This window comes from Maniola jurtina, chromosome 20 (assembly GCF_905333055.1).
Source record: "Maniola jurtina chromosome 20, ilManJurt1.1, whole genome shotgun sequence".
In the NCBI taxonomy this organism is placed as follows: domain Eukaryota; kingdom Metazoa; phylum Arthropoda; class Insecta; order Lepidoptera; family Nymphalidae; genus Maniola; species Maniola jurtina.
In genome coordinates, this window is record NC_060048.1 from 5,591,456 (window position 1) to 5,609,979 (window position 18,524).

Below are 18,524 nucleotides of genomic sequence, written 5' to 3' on the forward strand. Positions count from 1 at the left end.
TCTGTTCAACGCCATCCAAACCGTTATTACCTACACAGCTTTATATACTCTTCATTCCACCATATTATTTCACCATCATCACCATCAACATATATATCACCATCATCATAAAAACCATCTAAGTTTATCAAAGTGCCAGCAAAACCTTTGAACACTTAATAATGCAAATGTGTTTTCTGCAAGTCAGTTGGATGAAAGCCTGCAGTATGCAGTAGAGTCCTCCATTTTTGTGAGCCAACAGTGAGAGTCGCATAAGAATTGTCTTTGTCCTAAGCGCAACTTAAATAAATGAGGTCACATCCCCTTGCAAGCGCACTAGGACAGGCTAAGGACAGGCGTACGTACATTCGTCTTATTTGCCCTGTTTTCGCCTGTTTCTTTCTTACCTTAATGGGACATGATATAGTGTCACCTGGAAAAGGACCGTTTGTTGTAAGATTTATAGGAGGTAAGTAGGTTAGTTTCCTTTTGGAAGTAGTTTTATTTTTATTTGTAGTGTGTAGTTTACATATTAACGTAGGTAACTACTCCAAAGTTCAAATGAGATTATAGAGATGATACTCGAATGCGCTATGCAGCACAATGACAGAGGACAAATTTTGAAAGGGACGCAAAACAAAATACATTCTGATACAAAAAGTTTGATACCGATATTACTCTAAATTCCACAGTCCCTTGGCCGGCTTGGGCATTGTCCTTTATTCTGCCAAATTGTGGGTATTAACGCTGTTATGTATCTGTGTGTACAGATCGTGTGCTAATAATGACCCCGATGGTACGTCATCTAGGTTGGGCTAGCTAGGATGTTGTGGCTAGTTTATTTAGTCGTAGGGTCCCGGGTTTGAATTCCACACGCACTTGTGCACGATAAAATCTCTGTTTTGTTGGTTAACCTTTTTTATGGCGAGAAAGGCTTGCTTGCAAAAGCTATGATGAGGTCTGGGTTGCAGCGCGCTTGTTTAGAAGTTGCAAGTTCATTTTTGCTTGCATGCCCTTGCCATTTAGGTTATATTTAACAGGATACATGTCTTGTTTAGTTGGCTAGTCTCCATTAACTGCCGTGGCTGGTCAGGAACCCTGTTGTGTGGATGTAGAGTATATTGCTGGTCTCACCTGGTACTGTCCTCTTGTGGAGCACGACAGCATGGTGCCTGTGTCGTTGGTAAACTCGACGTGGTGGGGCGGTTCTGTGATCGTGGGCGAACTGCGGGGCTCTGGTGTTGCGCGTACTGCTGTAAAGAAACACTGTGTAAGAATATGTACGGAAACGTTAAATATCAGTGGTAGGTATTTTCTTAGTGAGATTTAGAACATCGTATGGTAGCGACTCAGGCTAGCGCAGACCAAGAGAGTGAGAGAATGCCAAGTGGAGTTGCAGCGCGTCGACTTACATCGAATGGAGTTGCAACACGCGGAGTGAACCCGGTTCCACGGTGCTGGTGCACGAAGGAAGTTTAAGATTGGGAGTATAGACGCCAAAGATTGACAAACCAATAATGTGACAACACTGACACTCCCTCTGTTGCATCTTACTTCTTACTATCAAAGAGTAAATCACCTACTGTGCTGATTTTTTTTCATAATTATTTAAAGAGATTCTTTTTATAGCCTACTAGCTGACGCCCGAGACTTCGTCCGCGTGGATTTAGATTTTTCGAAATCCCGTGGGAACTCTTTGGTTTTCCGGGATAAAAAGTAGCCTATGTGCTAATCCAGGATATTATCTAACTCCATTCTGAATTTCAGCCAAATCCGTCCAGTGGTTTTTGCGTGAAGGAGTAACAAACATACACACACACACACATACAAACTTTCGCCTTTATAATATTAAGTGTGAAGAGATTAACAGCTCGAGCCTCGTGTAGCAAGCAATACAGCTAGGTAAGTATTACTTGGAACTTGTTTACGTTTACATAAAATATCAACTCTACACAGATTCCATCGAAGTAGGGGATAAAACAATTTGTAAAACACTTTATAGCAGCCTCTGTAGGTAACGATTTGGTGTAGTAAATGCTATTAGACCCAACCCTCGGCATTTGCCCCATTCTTCCCTTAACGTCTCCCTCAGGGCTCGACTAACTATTGAGTAACTTAAGTAAAAGCCTTGACCTGCTTACGTAGTAAAATTCACTACCGTAGGCTTAGTTTAAGATTTTACATCTCATCAATGTTAATTGAATTCGAGCGTTGAAACACTTTAGCTTTAAAGTAAAAAAGATTTTAATAGCCTTGTTTTAAAGCTCAAGTTCATATTTACATCTACCTACTGAGCAAAACCAGCGCACCAAGCAACCTTGCAAAGTTTAAATCGGTGGTAATGAATTTTCGACTTTGAAACAATAGCATTAAGGTACATTTTATTTTGACGTCATTGCGTTTCGACGCTCGAATTGTATCAACATTGATTGATGAGATGTAAAATCTCATACTAAGCTTACAGACACGAACTTATTTCGTAGTAAAACTTCGTAGTGAATTTTTATAGAATACCTACCTATTTCTCGCTACATTTATAAGTTGGTAGTTGAGTTGCATAAAGTTTTATACTGTAGGTAGGTATAGATACGTTAACTTTGACCAACTACTTACCTCATCATGATCAACCCATTACTGGCGCACTACTGTGCATGAACCTCTTCTCAGATTGAGAAGGTTTTAGGCTATAGTCCACCACGCTGACCTAGTGTGGATTGACAGACTGCACGCACCTTTGAGAACATTACGGAGAACGCTCAAGCATGCAGGTCCTCACTCTGACCGACTAGTCTTATAATATCAAAGTTTTTTTTAATTCAGATACAAGTTAGATTGCAACCCTTAACTGTAATCTTACCTGGTGGTAAGTGATGATGCTGTCTAAGATGGAAGTGGGCTAGCCTGGATGGAATATGACAGTTTTTCAATAAGCCCATACTCCTTTGGTTGTTACGCGGCGTCGTCTCGGAACGCTAAATCGCTTGGTGGCACAGCTTTGCCGGTTGGGTGATAACTAGCCACGGCCAAAACCTACCACCAGACCAGACTAGAAATTTAGAAATCATAAAATTCCAAACCCCTGCCTGCCGGGAATCGAACCCGGGACCTCCCACTAATAAGATACAGCGCTTACCCCTTTTTTTTTTGTTGACGCTGGGGAATGCATTTACGCATCTCCCCCGGAGGGAGGGTATGTGGGACTCGCCGGCCGAGAAGCGACCGGAATACCCACTAAACCCCAGCGGCGCTACTGCGCGTCGCCTGGCGACTGGGTCACGGGAACGGCCGAAGCAAACAACCGCAACCCAGCCAGCGACGTCTGCCGAGGCAGACCCTCCACTGGGGACCTGCTCGGTCCCCACCACCGCACCTCCGTGACGCACCAACGAAGTGCGTCCCCCGACCCTGGGACGCGCACGTCGCCCGTGTCCCGTCCTACACTTCGTCCACTGTGCCCTCTGCTAGTCAGAGGGACACGCGGAGAAACCTCCCTCCTGCCAGGTCATTACCCATAGCCAACAATATCTTCGAAGAGAAATTATTAGCCATGTTACCGGGGCGCACCGGCCCGAACACTGCTCTTCCCCTCGGACGCATCCAAAAGGGACCAGCAGCATCCAGGCACACTGGGAGGTTACCTGGCTGGCGCCCCCAGCGCTTACCCCTGCGTCGAAAGTGATCTAATATAATATCTCCATTAATAGGTATTAGTTACTACTTGACATAGATATCTATTATCAGTAATTTCCAAATAGTAGCTAGTGGTAGGTATATGGTAACTATTAGTATGAGAGTCAATATCAACAATACTTACGTAAATGCTTTAATGGTATCTTGTGTTTTAGAATCCGTAGGTACAAAACACGAATCAAAATCTTAAGTCATCTCAGTCATCACTGAAAGCCATAAACTATCTGATATTCAGATATTACTAACCTATCTTCAGTTAGGTAGATCTACCAGATAGATAAATAGATAGATAGATATAGGCAGGGCAATACCGCAAGCCGCACCCTTCGATTTCCGTTTTAATACGCTACAACTGCTATTTCCGAGTAGGTATAGATAGATATGTAGTAGTTACTTGGTAGATCTTCAATAGTCACACTGAAATAATATAACAGTAATAATAACAACTGCTTACTTAGGAAAACTTACTATTCACAGAAGAGGCGTGAAAGTTTTGTCCCTGCCAAATTCAAATTTATTTATTACGAGAATCATACAGTGGAGTTGTTATTACAAAAACAAAAAAGCTACTTAGAGCCAAATTCTAGCTATTAGCATGCGATTTGCTATGATACCTTAAACTTAATCACGAAAAAAAATTAAAACAATAGTTAGTAAAATGTCACTAATTAAAATAGTATTAAAAATTCTAAGAGTTACCTCTTAGAATTTTTAATACTATTCATTAATCGATTAAAAATATGTTTTAAAAACTGTATGTTTATCTCTGTAAATTAGTCTTGGGAAATAAAAAAGTTTTGTCTCAATCGGTGTAATTTTATAATGCGATCTTCATTGAGAACGGATTTAAAAATAAGAAAAGACATACAAAACCATATATTTCAAGGTTTTACGTAGTTTTGGCCATATTATAGGCGTAACATACCCGACGATTTGTAATCAAACTACTTTAAATAAAATTATAATATTAAAAATATACTAAAATGGGTACAAAGGGGTCACATCATTATAATAAAATTTAGAGTTTAGCAAATCTATCGATATTTTTCGTAACTAAATGGCATCGTTCTAATACTTGCATCTATGGATTTTGATTTGACTTTCACATCCAATCGATTATCAAAGAGCGCTTTGTGAAATCTGAATTTAATTGATCAAAGACGGAAAGGATTTAAATAGGAGTGGAAACTACGACGTTTAAAACCGTTCGTTATTCAGGTATGTCTATAATATCCGACTAAGTGATATCACAGACCTATCTAGAGTGATAGACCATCTAGATCTACTAGATCTACAGCAATTTATAGATAGGTCGACGCCGCAAACCGTTGCCTTCGATTTCCGTTTAATTTCACAACAGCCGCTATTCTAGTACCTACTATACCTACTATGGATGGTATTTTAAGTTAATCGCATACCAAGAGACCACCTGCAAGACTCGCAAAAGGCGCAAAAGCCTCAAAACTTCCACATACATAGATAGCGCTTATTTCAATCTATGTATTATACTTATAAAATGAAACGAACAGACTGACTGACACATCAATATACCTACATTTTATATCGCTGGTTCTAGAAACGTGAGAAAATCTTAAGTTGCATGCAGTTCCTTTCTATAACGTACTTAGAATGTCTATACTGAGAAAGGATTTTGAGAAATTAAAGTTATTTTTAAAAATCGAAACCCATGCAAAGTTGTAGGACAAAACTACTGCATGGAAGAAAAATATGTTCTGAATTATAATTGACTAGAGGATTCCTGCGACTACGTCCGCGTGGATGTAGATTCATGAAGATCCCGTGGGAACTGTTTGGTTTTTCGGGATAAAAAGTTGTCTATGTCAATAACATGGACCCAAGCTACCTCGGTACCAATTTTCATACAAATCGGTTGAGCGGATGGGTCTTTAGGAATCCCGTGGGAACTCTTTGATTTTCCGGGATAAAAGTAGCCTATGTCTGTCCCCGGGATATAAGCTAACTCTGTACCCGTCAGAATCGGTTTAACTGTTGAGCCGTGAAAAGGTAGCAGATAGACAGACAGACAGACATACATACTTTCGCATTTATTATATTAGTATGGATTTGTTGTATATTAATGCTACACAGGAAATCCTACAATTGTCTCTTTGACTATGAGTAATTGTGTTATAATGAATTGCGACAGAGAGAACGTTCATGGCTGAGCAGATATGCTTCAAGAGGTTACTCTATTTCTGATTTGGGTTAACGTGGAGATGCTTGAAACTGATGTAAACTAACAATAAACAGGCAAGTTACTATGTGAACAAATATAACTATTTTATTTTTATTTCAGTCTAAATTAAGGTAAAAAAATTGTGTTAGCTGTTCTTTTAAACGAATGATAAAATTAAACTGTAGATAGCAATAAATAAATTATTCTGTTATTACAAGAACGCGGTATACCTATTCTGAATTATGTGTCTTATTAATCAGTCTTATGTACATATCTATGGTCTTATGTCACAGTCTAAGTGAGCTAAGTAAATGTGACTATTAGGTAAGTTTTATATTTAGATCTGACGTAGGTATTATATTAAATAAATAACATAAACATGTAATAAAGACAATATTTAAAAAATATGTTTGCGTAAAACTGGCAATTCCTTTACAAAGACACAGATATTATTCCAAGTTTATAGAAGAAAATTGTAACTGTCTCTTTGTCTGTAATTAATAGGGAAGATAAAGGGAATACTCGTGCCGGATTTGAGTTCTGACATGACGTTCCAAAACGTTATTATCTCTAATTTGTTTGTGAGTTGGGTTGCTGTCTGCTGTGCATGCAAACTAAAGACAGACGTTTTGCGATTTGTTCCATAATCATGGAAGAAATTGCAACTGTCTCTTTGCCTCGATGATAAAATATGCTCGTATAAAAATTCAGTTTAAAATATAAAATATTCGGTTTCAAAGTTACGCGGTATTAATTTACATACAAATCTTTGAGCCCCTGTAATTTTAAAACTACATATTTTTAGAAAAATCTAAAACACCACAGACACAGATATTAGTTTCTAGAATATGTCTGCAAAATTTCATGGACTTTGGTTGCTTAATATTCAAATGAAATTGGAACTACGTTTGTATGAAGCGAGTGACGGAGAGACCCCTCTTAAACCATAACAGAGATTGTTTGTGACTGTCTCTTGGAGTATAACCGTTTGTGGAGAGATCTTAGATTAAGGAGTGGAGATAAAGGGAACGCTCTTGGCAAATCTAAGTTCTGACATGTTCAAAGATATATAAAGCTGTTTCCACTAGAAATCCGCGATAAAGCATAGCGAGGAATTTGTGTGTTTACTGATACCAATAAGATTAAATTCGTGTAAGTAGTTTAGATATTGTTATTATCTTTATATGATTTTATATTATTAAATATTATTTTGTCAAAATGAGTTCAACTAAATCCAGTTGTCCATACTATTAATGATGAAAATGTATCTGCCTATCTGTCTGCAAATTCACCACCCCTGTATTTCACGATTTTGACGAAATTTGGTACAGAGATTACTTGCATCCCGGGGACGGACGTAGGCTACTTTTGTCCCGGAAAATCCAAGAGTTCCCACGGGGTTCTTAAAATACCTAAATCCAAGTGGATGTATTCGCGGACATCATCTATTTGGTGCAGAGACATTTAAGCCTCAACGTTATAGGAGCGGACTGAAATCCGAAAGGTCGGCGGTTCAAACCCCACCCGTTGCACTATTATCGTACCCACTCCTAGCACAAGCTTAGCGCTTAGTTGGAGGGGAAAGGGAAATGTTAGTCATAATTAAAAATGGCTAATATTCTTTTTTTTTTAAAGAAAAAAAAATAGAAAGAGATAGCGTGCATCCCGGAGACGAATATACTGATACTTTTATCTCGGTAAATCAAAAATCTTCCACGGGATTGTTGAAAACAGAAACTTACGCAGTCGTGATTATCATATAGTAAACTATAAAAAATACATAAAGTGATCCTGATCCGATCTGCATTGGGTCAGTCTGCCATTCCATACTTGTTCAGCGTAGTGGACCCAAACCATTTTCATTCTAAGAAGAGACCTGTTGAGAAAGACGTACCTACTCAGGAGTGAGCCGGGCGATAGGTTGATTATAATGAAGGGTGAGTGTTAGGTGTGTGAGTGACACACATTCTTCCTCTTCTCACACATTTATGGTGGAAATACAGCTTCATTATCTCTGATTTGTTTGCTAGTCGAGTTACTGTCTGTTGTGGATGTAAACTAGTGACAAAGCGAATGTTATGATGTAGTACGTACATGGGTGGATTTGACAATTATTGTTATTAAGTAAAGCTTTCAGAAGTAATTACTTTGAGAACGTCAGCTATTTTCTTAACAAGGAGTACATTAATAAGGATGAGGGGAAAATACGATAACTAAGTACTTATAGTAGGGCTGCAAATACACACTGCCTATTAGATTAATCTAGTAGATTGCGAACTTTTACAGGGCTCTATGTGTTTGGCTTCATACTTAATACTTTCATACTTACTCTGGTGTCGGGGAATTATGTAAAAGTTAGTAATGAATTCCAGACACGAATACGTCCTACTTATTAAAAATTTTTGGTTTGGAAAAAAAACCACATTGTAATGTGAATTTCTTAGTTGTGAAATTTCACATTGTAATATGAAAATGTAAGGAAAAGGGGTGGATTACTTATTTAGAACTATACGTATAAATTAAATAAAAAACATACGAATACTCGGCAAACAAAATCAACAACGAACGGAAACTGCGCAGACAGAGCTGTCAGTTTAAATTAGACGAGAAAACGTAAAAAAATCTCCAGTCAGCATCCTCTGTTATTTGGTCGGCTAACGTAGTCCTTTTCGCCGAAACGCTACGTCTGTGTCAATATGCCAGGAACAGTTTTCGGTTTTAGGAAAAACTTCCGAATTTTCAGCCAGTTGCTATAAAAGGCCCCGGCGTGGTAGATTTTTTGATAATGTAGTGCAGTAGGGAAACTACTGTTAGTTAAAGGTGGTATTTAATTTACTTAAATAGATCAATCATCTGTTACTGATAATTTCAAACGGCTGAACCAATTTTCTTCGATAAAATTATTAAGCTAATTAATTAAATTAACTAAGATCACTCTCGATCAAGCCACCTTTCAAACAAAAAAACTAAATTAAAATCGGTTCATTCGTTTAGGAGCTACTATGCCACAGACAAATACACAGATACAAACGTCAAGCTTATAACACCCCGCTTTTTGCGTCGGGGGTTAAAAATCACTACCCATATTATAAATGTGAAAGTGTGTTTGTATGTTAATTTTGTCCACGCCGCAATGGAGCAACCATTGATCATTGACGGAGCAATTACCGATCGGCTTGATTTTTGCATGGATACCTATTGATGTGGAGAGTGATATAGGCTACTTTTATACCGGAAAATCAAAAAGTTCCCACAGGATTTTAAAAACTATATCCACGCGGACGAAGTTGCGGGCATCAGCTAGTATCCTATCCTATATAGCACCGATAAGCCGGCAAGCTTACGATTCCTCTACGGCTTCCTCTATTCAATTTAGTTTTTAAATTATTATTTTTATTATTTATTATTTTAGTCTTCCTCTAAATTATATATATATTTTATTTTTTGTAATTTTTAATGTATTTTTTCCTTTCTTTTTTTATTTTTATATTTTTTTTATTAGTTTTTAAAACACTGCTAAATTGCCTGGCATATTACTACGAATGCTACGAGTACTTAATACAGTTTAGATTTAGGTAAATCTTGGCTAAGTAAGTCCGTAACTACTTAAAATAATAAGTAAGTACTTATTTCAAACTTTTCTCTCAAGAATATCTTGTATTTTAAACGCAAGAACAGCTTTTAGACCCTATTTTAAATGAGATAAGACTTAAATTTGTATACTAAAGCTCTTGTAAGTAAAGGATCCAATCTTTCGGAACACTGATTGCCTCCATTTAGGATTGTTGCAACATTAGGCACCAATAATTAAGGTTTTTAGGGTTCCATACCAAAATCGTATTTAAGAACAGCACACGATTGCTAAAAATTTTCCAATTCCTTTGAAATGATCAAATGTCTAACTTTACGACTAACAAAAGTGAGCATAGATAGCCTAGTGTTTAAGACATCGGCCTTTTCGGGAGGGCCGAGGCTTTATAGTTTTTTTGAATTATGTGCGTTTTGAACAATTAAAATGTCACTTGCTAACAGTGAAGGAAAACATCTTGAGCAAACCTGCATGCCTTAGAATTCTCCATAATATGGTCGGGGGTTAAAAATAAAAGGCAAACGCAGACCTGGCCGTAGACGAACTACCTTCGCCATTGGTTTAATATGAGTACAAGGTCACTGTTTAGAGCAGCGGTGAACAAAATCCAGTTAGCCTTAATGATTGCCAACCTCCGATAGGAGATGGCACTAGAAGAAGAAGAAGAAGAAGATGAACTTCTTACTAGAAGTACAAACTTTAATTACATCTGTTACTTGCAACTTCCTTTACGTAGAGATTTTTGACACGTTTTCCGATCTCACAGGATTTTCTGAAATCCTTTCTGACTGTCAACTAGTAAGACAGCTTAGTTCTATACAACACAATCGTAGCGGTCTACGGCTACGAGTGTCTACGACTTCTACGAATATTATGATCTTTATAATATTGCAGTCGTTTTCAAAAGATTTTTGTTCAAAAGCCCAGTGGCTTAAAACTAGCTTATAAATATTTCAAGCCGTGAAAAGATATAGATGTAGATAAATATACAAAGAGATATATATAGCTTAATAAATACCTAAATATATAAGAGAATTAATCAAGTAATATTAGATGCCACAGAGCGTATAATAAACAGAAGTTCCAACCACAACACTCCACAGCTATTACAGTAAATCATCGTTATAACCAAGATACCTCGCTATTTGCCTGTTTATTTTGTCTAAAGAGAATTTCATAAGCATTTACGATATTTACATGAATAATATTGACATTAAGTTCTCAACAAGTAGGCTTTTATTCATTTAATAATAATATTGTGTCGAATATTTCATTAGGTAGGTGCAATAAATATTATTTAGAACTGAAATACCAAATTTATTTTATTTTTAACCAACTTCAAAAAAGGAGGAGGTTCTCAATTCATCGGAATCTTTTTAAAAAATTTTTTTAATATTTTTTATGTATGTTCCCCGATTACTCAAAGACGCCTGGACCGATTTGGATTTTTATTTTTTGTTTGAAAGGATATACTTCGCAGGTTTTCCCATATAAAGATGAAGATCTGACGAATATCTTCGTAGATGGAGAACAGAACTTCTCAATGGATCAGAGCAAATTGCTCGCGATCAGTGTAATAGCTTAGTAAACAGTAGGGTTTTAACTGGGCATAGCATATTATAGTACAATGGGGCCACTAAAAATTGTGAAATAAAAAATTTTCAAAAGAAAAATAAAACTGACTTCAAAAACCACAAGCATTAAAAAGTAAAAATTAATTTTTGTTTCTACACGTATTAAGTGTATGTATGAAGTCGAGCGAGCATAATAAAAGAAACTAGATATCCAAGTGTTGAAGCTCGTTTTTGAAGTCGGTTTTATTTTTCTTTTGAATTTTTTTTATTTGTTTAGCGTACTTAATTAAAACTATAGTACGGAGGCGGAGGGACGCCCCGCGCACCCGCACCGGGCTGTGCGGCTGTGCGGGTGTGCGGAACGTCTCCACCCCGATTGCCATCTCAACCTGTCGCGAACTATAGTAATAATGGCTATCTGTAGTACAAACTAGACAGGGCCGCACTAACTACGAGACGTGCTTTCGAATAGCTCATTAGCGGCACAATAAGCTGCGATACAATACCGCGTAAATAATCGCAGACAAACAATAAAGTACCTACTACCCTCACTCTATCGTTGGTCCTAGCCACCAAGGGCAGACTATATTCAGTGCTATTCATTTTTAACTTTTTGATTTGCAAAGAACTATGTAAAGTCTGGCCTTTTTTTTTTAATTATATAGACTAGCGCTTGGCTGCAATCAGACCTGCTAGCAAGTGATGATGCAGCCTAAGATGGAGCGCGCTTGCCTAGAAGTTGCCTATTCACTCTTGACTAGAAGGTACCCATATTATAGGTGGAAGGGAAAACTGACGCCGGAAGGGCGTTCCATATCCTAGCTGTTCGAATTAGCCTTAGCCGTGAACCCATTGGCTTTACATCTATACTAATACTAGATGATGCCTGCGACTTCGTCCGCGTGGATTTATGTTTATGACAAATCTCGTGGGGACTCTGCTTTTCCGGGATGAAAAGTTACTTACGTCAATTTCCGGGACGCAAGCAATATCTGTACCTTTCATAAAAATCGGTGAAACGGATGGGCCCTTAAGAATCCCGTGGGAAAGAGTTCCCACGGGATTCATAAGGGCCCATTTAATTTTCCGGGATAAAAAGTAGCCTATGTCCGTCCCGAGATGTAAGCTAATCCCCAAATTTCATCAAAATCAGTTAAAACTTATAAACTGTTGGGCCGTGAAAAGTTAGCAGATAGACAGCCAGACATACATACTTTCGCATTTATAAAATTAATAATTAAAGTAAGTTAATAATAATAATAAGTAGAATAAGTTCCATAATATTTCAAAGGTGAGTGATGTCTGTAAATCCGCACTTGCTAGTGCGGATATACCTATATAGACAGAGAGGTTATAGCCTGACCAGCAGGTCAGGCCATTACATTATGGTCAAACTACTCTCATTCTAAGAGCAAACACCGTGCTCAATAGTGAGCTGACGATGGCTGGATGATGATGAACTGCTCACCAGTAACGGGTTAGGGCCTAACCTTCAATCCAGGGGCTCCCTGCGTTTTTCTTAGTACTCTTACTTTAAAGTAGGTACTCATACCTATTATACACTCTGAGGGTAAGAATCAAGGTTAATTCTGAAGGAAGTTAGGAATATTTTTTCAGACTAAATATTATACGTAGTGACGCGCACTCGGATCACTCATTAGCGATACAATAGCTCGCAGTACAATACCGCATAAATAATCACAGACAAACAATGCTCTACTCTTTCGACGTTGGTGCGAGGGAGAGTATAAACTGCGTTCTTTTTTTTTTTTTTTTTTTTTTATTAACTATCAAATATTGAACGTTTTACAAATGCTTTTAACACAACAAAAAAAACCACTAAGGTTTAGTATTGTTGCTTATCATTCCGTCCATTAAAAGATTTTGGGTATAGTGCTTCCATAAATAATATATATATTATTTATAGAAGCACTAGGGAACATTACAAAATAATAATTTGTTATATTTAATTTTTCAAAAATGGGAATTGTTAATATTTGTTTTGAAAGTATGATTTTAACTTGTGTTTAAGGTTACATTCGGTAAGTCCTGATCTAAAACTATTATCTAAACTATTTATTAGGCGAGGGATCATGTACGCGCTAGTGCGCTCACCATATTTATTTTTTGCAAAGATGGTAACTAGTTTTTTTTGAGTTACTTTGCGTGTCTGAATTTTGTTACTAACTTCCTTTTGTATGGCTAAATTAAAAAATTGTTCTTTCAGAAGCGTAAATTGTACTTTGTCATAAATATTAATCACTTTACAATACTTAAATATAAGATTTTCATTATTTTTTGCAAGTAGTTTAATATTTAGAGGAACAATGGTTTTTAAAATCCTCAGTTGCAACTGATAAACATGTTGTAAGTGCGACTTGTCGGTTCGACCATAGCTACTCAACCCATAAGCAATTATGGAGTCGGCAAGAGCATTGTACAGCATCAATTTGACTTTAAAATTTAACCTCTTTCTAATTATAAATAAGTTTGCCAAGAATGCTCTGAGCTTATCACAGACATGCTTTATGTGCTCATGCCAGTTGAACTTATGGTCAATTATTAATCCTAAGTATTTATGCGAGTTAACTATTTCAATAGTGGGACAATTACAGTTGCTATGTGGTTGGTGCAAACAATTATGATTATGCGCAATAAGTTTATGTTTTAACATGCTGTTAGCTTTTAAATTTGGTGAATGTATGTGGACTAATTTTGTCTTTTGAGAGTTTAATATTAAACCACTATCATGACACCATTTATTTAAATTATCAAAGTCTTCCTGTAGCATTAGCAAGGCATCATTGACATCTTTAGCTGCTACAAGCATGCATGTATCATCAGCATATTGGTACGTAGTACAGTGGCTAAATATCTTATTCATATCATTCACATAAGCTATAAAATGCAATGGTCCAAGCACGGAACCTTGAGCTGTGCCCTCAGTTACTGTGATTGGTGCGCTATAGCTGTCACAGATCCTAACGCGGTAGCTTCTATTACTCAGATAGTTTTTACACCAATTTAAAAGAGATCCCCGTATACCTGAGTTTTCTAATCTTGTAATAAGCTTGTTGTGATCTAATGTGTCAAATGCACGAGAAAAATCAATAAATAAAGTCAGAACATGTAGTTTTTGGTTCATCCATGAATTAACTTGATCTGTAAAGTCTGACAATAACATTGTCGTATTCTTACCGGGCCTAAAACCAAATTGGCTAGAGCTTAAAATATCATTTTTTTGATAGAACACATGTATTTGATTACAGATATATTTTTCTACTATTTTATCTATGGAAGATGTTAAAGTGATTGGCCTATAATTATTTATGTCATCATATTTACCTTTCTTGTGTACTGGTCTTACACAACCTACTTTAAGTTCATCAGGATACGACTCAGTTTTAATACAGGCATTTATGAATTTAGCTAAAGGTTCTGAAATTATATTAGCAATGCCCTTGATGTCTTTCATTCTAACACAATCAAATCCTGGGGCTTTATCAATACGAAACCTATTTATTAATTTATAGACACTATCCGGCGTTGCCTTCCTAAAATACATGCTACAATTAGATTGTATCGTGTTGTTTTGACCACGATTTAATAAGTTCTGGTTGCAATTCGGCAATATATTTTTCACGGTAGTGTCAAAGTTGGTCGCAAAGTTGTCTGCAATTTGCTGTGGTACACGACTGAGCGATTTAAAAGCATTTAACACAACCTCATCAATTGATCTTACTATCCTTCCTGCGATATCATTTAGTAATTGCCACAATTTTCTTGAATTATTAAAATTTTTAATTATTTTCTTTTTATAGTATAAATTTCTATAGTATTCAGTTATTTTATTTACCTTATTTCTTTTCCTATTATATTCTAATCTTAACACTACGTTATTTTGATCTTTCTTCCATTTATGAAACAATTCATCTCGCTTATTACTCAAATTAATGATTTTTTTATTTATCCATGGCGCCTGGCAATGTAGTTTTGAATTTATATTAATAATTCTCTTTGCCTTTGAATAAGCATTATTAAAAGTATCAGAAATGAAAGTATACATTTGCTGCGGAGACTGCATATTGTCAATATGAGACCAATCCGCACATAATTCCTCGCCTAATATCACAGGGTCATAAATAGGTATTTGCTTGCTTACAGTAAAGTTAAGTGACCTTGATTCGTAAATATTGCATAGTGCTATTATGGTCAGGCGATGATCCGCCAGTACCGTATCGACCGCAGCCGTGCAAGGGTCCGCCGTGTGGGAGCGCACAAAAATGTGATCAATGCACGATTTTGTAGTTAAACTTAATCTTTTTTCAATACGTGTATAATCACTAATACCACACTTCAGACCCTGCTCCGCCAGTAGGTTTAAGTACTTATCTCTCATAACGGATGACAATTTCAGGTCTATGTTCATATCTCCAATAACTATAATGTTGACAAAGTGCTGTAAGTTATCTAATAATAGTGACAATTCATTAATAAACAGCTGCTTATTATAAGATGGAGGTCTATAAATTGCACACAAGGCGATTACTGTATTACACGGTGTTTTAATAGAACCAATTATCGACTCAAATGTTTGTGAACTATAAGTCATATAAGTAAATTTTAAATAGTTCCTTATATACACGATAACACCTCCGCCTTTTCTATTCTGTCGCAGTTGTGAATGCATTTTATAGCCAGGAATGTTGAACAAATGACAGACATTCTGTGCTATACCTACTTCGGTTAATATTATTATATCGATGGGATGTAAACTTATTTCTATTAGATGCAGCAACTTAGCGTAGTTTTTTGTTATTGAACGTATATTAATATGTATAGCTAAGAGATTAATGTGACAATTCGGAAGTTTTTTGATAAAGTTGTTGCAATTTAAACAATCAAAGTATTCAGTTATTTCAGGTGATTGTATATAATTACTATCCATTACAATTTATATACAAAAATATCTTTTGAAATGAAAATAATGTAATACTTGAATAACTTAATATTTATAATATAAATAAGTGCAGGTAGGTAGGTAGGTACTCACGTTATTTGGTTAGGGATTCAATATCCGACATGGATCTAATTAAATGCACTTTACTTTCCTTTGTTTTCCTTGCAAAAACTTTACCATTTTTACACCAGATAAATTCATATATTGGACGTAGATTTTTTTTCGCGTTATACAACAACATTTTATTATGCGGTGTTAGGGCTTCACGAATAAAAACTGGATTTTTAGCCACTTCGTGTAATGCATTAGTTACAATGTCACCAACTGTAGGAGTCACCTGCTTGGCCGCGGAAATCCATTGTTCGCGGGACTTTATCGAATGTAATTCCACGAGAAGGGAACACGGGTGATCTTTACGGATTGGCATGCAGCGGGTGGATTTTACATCGTCTATGGCCACCTTAAGCTTGGTGGCAACAGATTTCATAGTTTCCAGGGGTTTTTGTATAGCCACTTCAGGTAGTCCAGATATTTCCAAGGAATTCAAAAGTGCTTTTTGTTCCATTTCCTGCATCTGGGTCTCAACGCAGACTACTCGAAGTTCTAGGTTCTTATTTTTGTTTTGAAGTTCGTTATTTTTGTTTTCTAGCACTCTAATTCTACTTTCTTGACCTTTAACACACTCTTCCAAACTCGACATCTGTTCACCTAGAAAATTGAGTGAAATTTCAAATTCTTTCTTGAAGTCCTCGAATTCTTTCTTAAAAATTTTTTTCATCTCCGATGTTATCTGACTGATTAGTTTGGAGTTTACGTCCTTGCTAAGGGGTGCTTCTTCCTCATCGTCAGATTCGTCCACAGAAACAAATGTTGACGATCTGCGTGACACGTTACATATGCATTCGGCGCAGCTCCATTCCAATCCAGGGGTGTTTCGAAGAGTCGCCAGCTGTTTATTGGACAGCTTCGCACATTCATGGGTAGCGTGGACACTTTTTTCACACCTGCTACACACTATACCAAAAACTTTCTTAGTTATATTTTTATTACACGTAGAACATTTAGTAAAACCCATTTTTGTAATTAGGTATTCTTCGCGTAACACAATACACAGTGCGTAACGTGCGACGCCAAGCGACGGAATGACGGAATGTCTTAATAGGTAATAGTGTGTACGGATCACCATGTTTATCGATATAACAAGGAGACGTATTGTTAAAACGCAATACCATCCGATACATAAAGATTTCATGTAAAAACATTTCATGTAAATTTGATTGCCAAGACTCACAAGTTCCTAATGCTTTCACTGATAAAAAGTTATGATCTCTAGTAGAGCCAAGCCCCTAGGTGAGCTTCGATTTGTGCTGCCCATGGGGTCTATCCCAAGTCCAAAGTAAGCGTAAGTGGAGCTCTTGACCGTGTCACATTTATAACAATAAATAACAAATAACTCCACTTACAAGCTCTGATTCTACAAACCCTACATCTTGGTAAAAAAATTATGGCTTGGCCGTTTATTGTTCGTAGAATTATTACGTGATATAACATTTAAGTCCGGAAAAGCTTGTGCGACAATCACGAAAGACCCCACAATACAATTTAGAATTAAGCACTACGAAAGCAAAACAGGGACATTATTTTAGTAACCCCCGACCCAAAAAGAGGGGTGTTATAAGTTTGACGTGTGTATCTGTCTGTAGCATCGTAGCTCCTAAACTAATGAACCGATTTTAATTTGGTTTATTTGTTTGAAAGGTGGCTTGATCGAGAGTGTCCTTAGCTATAATCCAAGAAAATCGGTTCAGCCGTTTGAAAGTTATCAGCTCTTTTCTAGTTACTGTAACCTTCACACCTAAATTTTTAATTTACACTTGTTCCGAATATGGTGCCATAGTGATAGGGTCTTGAACATTAAATACATAAGTAGTACATGGCTGAATATATACTAGGAATGTGCTAGGTTAAAGATCAAGGACGTAGGCAGCTTCAAGATTTCAAAGGATTAATTGGGATCGGCTTGGAGCTCGGAGCCGTCGTGAAATCGAACAAGTTGATCAAATTACGGCCTTCTCGATTATGCCACATAAATCTCAGTAGGTTTGTACAAGGTTTGTACATCATTATAATTTTATGAAGCCGATCGAAGCTCTGATTTCATCAGCTTCGTACACACTTTTATAATATTTTATAGAGAGTGGTTTGAAATTCCGATTTCATCTAAATCTTATCTTTTTGTAAACTTTCTCGTAATTTTTTAAATCGTATCTTTATTGAAGTGAAAACTTCTTTAGGCGATTTTGGCATGGGTAAAAACTTCAAGGTCACGTCACCGACATGCTAACGGGCCGATAGATGTAAAAAGTAATGTTATTAATTAACGAAATTGTGATATTTTACTTCTCGATACTATAATTAATTTGAAAATCCAAACAAAAATAAACGTACTTTTTTTGTTAGTGTTTTTTTTATTATTATAAGTAAGTATATCAAGTGCAAGTCGCACTCGCACACGAAGGTACCATCGTAGGTACC

At 36.6% G+C, this 18,524-nt stretch overlaps 1 protein-coding gene across 5 annotated transcripts in view; it reads right to left on the reverse strand.

Annotated features, from left to right (window-relative positions):
* LOC123875464 (Down syndrome cell adhesion molecule-like protein Dscam2) overlaps window positions 1–18,524 on the reverse strand; it is a 227,211-nt gene that overhangs the window by 70,946 nt on the left and 137,741 nt on the right. For all 5 annotated transcript variants that reach the window (XR_006798144.1, XM_045921300.1, XM_045921302.1 and 2 more), the window contains exon 3: window positions 1,114–1,232. Coding sequence is in view for 4 of the 5 variants with exons in the window: in XM_045921300.1 (XP_045777256.1) it covers window positions 1,114–1,232 (119 nt within the window). In the remaining variant the exon portion in view is untranslated. The remainder of the gene's footprint in view (window positions 1–1,113; window positions 1,233–18,524) is intronic.